This window comes from Gossypium raimondii, chromosome 5 (assembly GCF_025698545.1).
Source record: "Gossypium raimondii isolate GPD5lz chromosome 5, ASM2569854v1, whole genome shotgun sequence".
NCBI lineage: Eukaryota > Viridiplantae > Streptophyta > Magnoliopsida > Malvales > Malvaceae > Gossypium > Gossypium raimondii.
In genome coordinates, this window is record NC_068569.1 from 32,371,817 (window position 1) to 32,378,375 (window position 6,559).

The 6,559-nt window shown below is 33.4% G+C and overlaps 1 protein-coding gene and 1 non-coding gene across 2 annotated transcripts; one reads left to right on the forward strand and one right to left on the reverse strand.

Annotated features, from left to right (window-relative positions):
- The first annotated feature begins 1,645 nt into the window (after positions 1–1,645).
- Positions 1,646–4,390, forward strand: LOC105771311 (F-box/kelch-repeat protein SKIP11). The gene is made up of 2 exons (XM_012592730.2): positions 1,646–1,937; positions 2,469–4,390. The coding sequence occupies exon 2, from the start codon at positions 2,625–2,627 to the stop codon at positions 3,873–3,875; it is 1,251 nt and encodes a 416-aa protein (XP_012448184.1). The 5' UTR covers positions 1,646–1,937; positions 2,469–2,624; the 3' UTR covers positions 3,876–4,390.
- A 377-nt stretch (positions 4,391–4,767) lies between these two features.
- TRNAM-CAU (transfer RNA methionine (anticodon CAU)) lies at positions 4,768–4,839 on the reverse strand. The gene has a single exon. It is a non-coding gene; the product is annotated as a tRNA-Met (tRNA).
- Positions 4,840–6,559: the final 1,720 nt, after the last annotated feature.

Below are 6,559 nucleotides of genomic sequence, written 5' to 3' on the forward strand. Positions count from 1 at the left end.
TGGTTTTGGATTTGCCCAAAGTACCTTTCTCTTTTTCTTTTTCATTAATCAAATATAAACAGCTCATAATTACGACCAAAACTGGATTTCATGAAATTATCAGATTTGAATCAAACAACCACCCTCTTCTTGGGATGTTTATTTTTTTAATAAAAAGATAAGTAAATTAGTCATATATTAAATTTTTTATCTATTTTTACTATTAAAAATTGATCATTGTATGTCAATATGAGGTATGTGTGGCACACCACATGTCACTATTTGGTTATGTTATCAGTAGGCATGTTCATGGCTCGGGCTACCCAAAAAATTTGAAAGGGTTTGGGCAAAAAACTTAGTCCTAAGCCTGAACCAACCCATTTTAAGTTTATAATACTTTATATTATGTTGTTTTTATATATTATATAATTTAGGAGACGTTGAAAAAAACAAACCTATACTAAGTATATAATACTACTCTAATGTAATATTAAAATAATGTTAAGATGACTATATAAAAATTTAATAAATAAAATTATTTAAGATTAAAATAAAAATAATAAAAATATTTTTTTAAAAAAATAATATGGGCGGGGGTTAGCCTTTTGTAAATATGGGCAGGTTTGGGCAAAATTTTAGGCCCAGATTTCGGTCAGGTTTAGGCAAGCATAAAGTATGTTAATATCATGCTTAGACTCGACTTGGCCTATGAACACCTCTAGCTATTAGCCATATAAATTTTAACAATAGAAATGAATAAAATTCTTTTTAACAAAAAAAGGATCGCTTTGCTCTTTAATTTAATGTGTAGAGACTAATTTATCTATTTTCTTAATAGAAGAGGTAACATGTAATTTGACACCTAATATATATTTTACCCTAATTAAATATTACTATATATAAATTTTATCTAAATTAAACTTAATTAAGTTTCGACCGTAATTTGTAATAATTGATTTTGAATTTAAATATTAGATTGTGTAAATATAAAAAAACTACAAATTCAAATTGTTTCCTTTTATGAAAAGAAAAAAGAAAGAGGCACAACTTATAATGGAAACAAATTAAATAAATTGTATAAGTTTAGAAAAATTGAGCGATAATTATGATTAGGATGGATAATGTTTGGATACTTACTTAATCAGTTTTATCCTTAATATTATCCCACAAAATCGATTCTACCCAATTCAGTAAAAAGAATAAATATATATTCTCTAAATGTATATCTGTATACATTTTACCACGTTGTTTTTTTTACATTCGAACGACTTTAGGAGTTGAGTGTCGTATATTTGTACTTATTGACACGTACAAGAAAGAGCAACAAACATGGGGGTAACGGAGTATTCAAACTAAAACAAAAGTGAGGGACTGTTATCACCTTTATATATTCTGTTCATATTCATTTATATCACTCTAATAAGGCACGTGTCTCAACCGGCTTTCACCGGTTAACAGTTGCTTCCCCTCCTTCGTTGACCACCGCCCCGCCCCACCACAAATCATATAGGGTTAGCCTTTGAACACTAGAACTAGTTTTTTATTTTATTTTAAATTAAAATATTACCCATGATCTGGAGCTGTTACTTCCAGGACTGATATTAACCATTACCAAGTTTACATTTTATTTAATAAAACAAAAACCAGATGTTTTTATATATAAATTTCCATGGGGAGTTAAAATAGAGAGAGAGAGAGGGGTGAGCTTTTAAAGATATTTGGTGGCAAATCCCCCCGGCTGTGATTTGCAGAGAGAATCAAAAGGACAAAAAGGCAGCGCAGGCTATGTAGAAAAAAACCCAATGAACTCCTCACCCTAAGAAACAACAACAATACTTTAAAGCAGAGATTTGGATAGCGCTAGAGCTAGAGATAGTGTGTTCATTTTTACCCAAAAACAAAACAAAATCCATACCCAATTTTTTGCTTCTTCTCAATTCTTCCTTCTTATCCGTTCAGTAAGTCTTTCACAACGTTATTGTTATTAGTATTCCTTCTGTCACTTATTTCCTTTTGTTTTTTTTGTTTTTGTTTTGGTTCATGTATATGTTTATGTTTTTAAGCGCTGTGTTTTTCTCTGATGAAGATTACTGAAACTATCAATAGATCCAATTCGTTTTTTTTTTCTTCTTTTGTTTTTGGTATTCTCTTCTTTTGGATCTAGCAGTCCAAATTTTTTTCTCGGTTAGTGTTTATGTTATTTGAAATTCCGAGATCTGGTACCTCTTTTTCTTCAGATTGTTTGGTCATAAATTCTTTTTCTTACTTTCTTTCCTCTTCCTTTTTTACTGAATTTTAAGGTTTATTTTTTTCCATAACCAATACAGACCAGAGAAAACGAAAAGAAAAAAAAAAAAACCTGCCTCTGAAATCTCGTTTTTCTTTTAATTAACTTGGATCGCCTTTATTTAATTCAATTTTCTGTTTGTTTTTTTTTTCCTTTAATGTTCAAAATTGAAACTGTTGTTTATTTTTTGGTTCTTGAATAGGTTGAATTGCCAATCTTTACAGCGCATATATATATTTTCCCGGCTGGGCGAAAAAAAAAAACACTTGCTGTTTCTACAGTGATTTGAAATTTCTTCCCATTGTTGCGATTTTGTGAGTTATTCCCTTTTGGAAATTGGGAGGGGAGCGAAAGTGTGATGGTGGAGAATCGATCCTGCAAGTCGTGTTTGGTGTTGGCAAGCTCCTCTCAACAAGAAACCGACTGGCCTTACATGTTCAGTGGGAAGCGTCCGCTGCCTCTCGAAATCTCCGGATCCGATGCTTGTCATCAAGAAACCAAGTTGCCTAAGCTCTTCTCCAACGATACTAGTCGATATGAATCTTCTTCGGATTTGGATGTGTTAATCCAACCGATTGGGAGGGACAATTCCATCAATTGTCTGATTAGGTGCTCGAGATCCTATTATGGTTCCATTGCCTCGCTGAATCGGAGTTTCCGATCCGTAATCAGGAGCGGAGAGATCTACAAGTCAAGGAGGCAGAAGGGTGTTACTGAACATTGGGTTTACTTTTCTTGTGACCTCCTTCAATGGGAGGCATTTGATCCAATCCAATGCAAGTGGATGCATTTGCCACCGATGCCTCCCAATGGTTGTTTCATTTTTGGGGACAAGGAATCCTTGGCCGTGGGAACTGAGTTGCTTGTATTTGGGAAGGAACTGAATTCCCAAGTGATATATAGATATAGTATTTTGACAAATTCTTGGACTTTCGGGACTAGTATGAATTCTCCTAGGTGCTTGTTCGGGTCAGCTAGTCTTGGAGAGATTGCGATTTTAGCTGGTGGTTGTGATTCTCAGGGTAACATCCTGAGCACTGCAGAAATGTACAATTCCGAGACTCAGAAGTGGGAGACTCTCCCAAGCATGAATACCCCAAGGAAGATGTGCAGTGGGGTATTTATGGATAAGAAATTCTATGTAATTGGGGGAACTGGTGGAGTGGGAAATGATGCAAGGGTTCTCACTTGTGGGGAGGAGTATGATTTAGAGTTAAAAAAATGGACTAAAATTCCTAACATGTCTGTGGCAGCTGGTGAGGCTGAGAAGCCTGTGGCACCTGGGGCACCCCCACTGGTTGCAGTAGTAAACAATGAACTGTATGCTGCTGACCATGCTGACATGGAGGTAAAAAAGTATGATAAGGAGAAAAAATCATGGTTGACTATCGGAAGATTGCCCGAAAGAGCTGTTTCCATGAACGGTTGGGGTCTTGCATTCAGAGCTTGCGGTGATCGCCTTATAGTGATCGGCGGTCAAACCGCCTCAGGTGGAAGCTTTATAGAGCTGAATTCGTGGGTTCCAAGCGAAGGGCCTCCACAATGGAACTTGCTAGCCAGAAAGCGGTCGGGTAACTTTGTGTATAATTGCGCGGTGATGGGTTGCTAAGAAATGGATGTTGCTGGCATCATGTGCAGTGGAATGGTGCCCCACTCTGCCACTGGGGTTCAACGACTCTTGCTAATGGTAATTTCCCCTAGTTCCATTTTTATGTCCTTCCCCATTTGGATAGGGAGATGATAGAGGGGGGAGGAGTTTCAAATTTACTCAAAGATTCAAAAGAATATTTTACTGCTAGGATTGTCTTATTTCATTTTAAAAACATGACTCAAAGTGTCTTCCATTCCATTTGTTGCGAGAAATCGCAGCATGTAACACACACAAGAATAGGTTTTAATAATTTGAAGTAGCAAACACAGTGGTAAGTTGGCATTAGAGTAAGTTGAAGCTTTTTTTAAGAAACAGACGAGTAGTTGTATCCTTAATTTTGTTGGGAATTGTGTTTAAATGGAGGAAATAAGTTGTTGTTATCTTGGATGTTGGCTGATGTACTCTGATCACATTGATCAATTGTAATGGATGGGCTTACATAAATTATATATGTTCATGTTCACTTTTTGGTATCTTTGGTTCAGCTGATGATGGTGTTTGTTTCTTCTCTATTTGCAATACTTTCAATTCCCTAGCCAAGCCGGGTCAGATTCCTATAAGAGTGGGCAAAGTTCTCCCACCCCGACTTTCTTCATCCACAAGACTTACATCGAGCTCTTTGCAACTCAATCCTAGAGATATTGGTTATTCATTTTCGATTGTGTTAGTTTCACAAGCAGCATTCGAGCTGTAAGCATACAAATATACAAAAAAGGAATACATAAAAAACAGTGTTTGCTCTTGAATAAGCCTCGTACATGCATGAATGGTATTTCACAAGAAAGTTCACAGAAACTTAAAAAAACAAAAAGAAGGTATTTCACAAGAAAATTCCAACAAAATGAAAGAATATCAGAGCCAGGTTTCGATCCTGGGACCTGTGGGTTATGGGCCCACCACGCTTCCGCTGCGCCACTCTGATTTGTTGTTTAAGTTTTGTATATTAAAAAATATATTTATAAAAAGAAGTTAGAAATAAGGATTAATTGCATCAGAGGCCCCATTAATCAAACTTTAAATTGATCCTAAACTTCAAGATGTTTCAATTAAATCCATTTTCATTTCAATCACCTCCTATCAATCTAATCATCAACTTTAATATTAAATGGCATATTTAAAATATTTATTAATCCATGTTGAAAAGAAATTCATGTTAGATTTAAAACGATAATCTTTTGTAGGATTCAATTGAAATATTTTTGAAGTTTAGTTAGTAATTCTAACTCATAGTTTGCGGACATCTTTCTGCAATTAACCTAAAATTTATTAAACTTCTTTTTCTTTTTCTTTCAGCTTTCAAACTGCGACAATAATTTATAAGGGTTAACATGTGCTCAAACTATGATTTATAATTTTAAATTATCATCTAAAATTAAAAAATTTAATTGAGTTTTAAAGTATCAAACATTATATTAATCAAGTTATTTTATCATCTTAATGTTAATTTTAGTGTCCAATGCTAATGCGAATTTGACGTTATGCACATTTAAAATACGTGGATCGATTTTTAATAATATATACCAACTAAATAGACAGCTCAAATTTGATGTGTTGAAAAAATAGTTTCGTTAAAATTTAAAAGGACTATTTTTATAAGAAATCTGGATCCAAGTTGTCTATGCAATAAGAATAAATATATTTGATCCATGCATCTTAAATATGCTCTATGTTGAAACCAAGATAATGTTTAACGCCCAACCTAATGAAACTTTAATTAAGACAATATTGATACTTTAAGGACTCACTTAAATGTTAAAGATTAATTTAAATCTAAACCATAATATGGGGGTATACGATGTGTAATAACCATATTTTAATTGGGTCAAGTTTAGATTAAATTTGAATTTGATGCATTTTATTATTATTATTTGATAATGTTTTATTATTTAATTTAATTAGTATTGACATATATGCACGGTAGCATGGCTTCAATTTGGATACCAACCAATTCGTCTGTTGTTTTGGGTGGCCTGGTTCAACTTGGGGTATATGCATGTTTATATGCTTCAATATAACATATGTATACGTGAATGTTACGAGCCGTAGATCAAAGTTCGTGACTATTGCACACAAAACATCCCATGGGGGTCAACTTATGAAATGGTATCAGATTCTTAGGTGTTTTAGGTGTTTTTTGTGTTCTTATAAATTGATTTCTAGCAAACAATATCAAAACAGTTTTTTTTACTCAGAAAGTTTTCAGGAAAAGATCTTTTTTAGTGGGTAAATGTTTTTCAAACGATCTTAAATTTTACATATTGATTCTTGGCACTCTTTTAGATTATTAAAAAATATTTCCTACACAAAAGTGATCGAAAAAATGAAAAAAAAATAGAAAAAAATATGAAAAATAAAGAAAAATTAAAAAAATATTTTTTTGGGTTGATTTTTGTGCCAAAACATTCCAAATCAGATCTAAATTCTTTGAGGAAGCTCCAATTTAATTTCCATGATTTTTGGAAATCAAGAACACCTCGAACGAAGTTTGTCAAGTTGCTTCGCAATTTTTCGGGTTTCAAGGATTTTCATTGACTCTTAGGCTTATGTTTTTATTTGTTTTACTTTTTATTGTTACTTTACGCATTCTAACACTTTATTTTTTCTTGTGTTAGTAGGTTAAAACACGTTATACATTCCTTCCT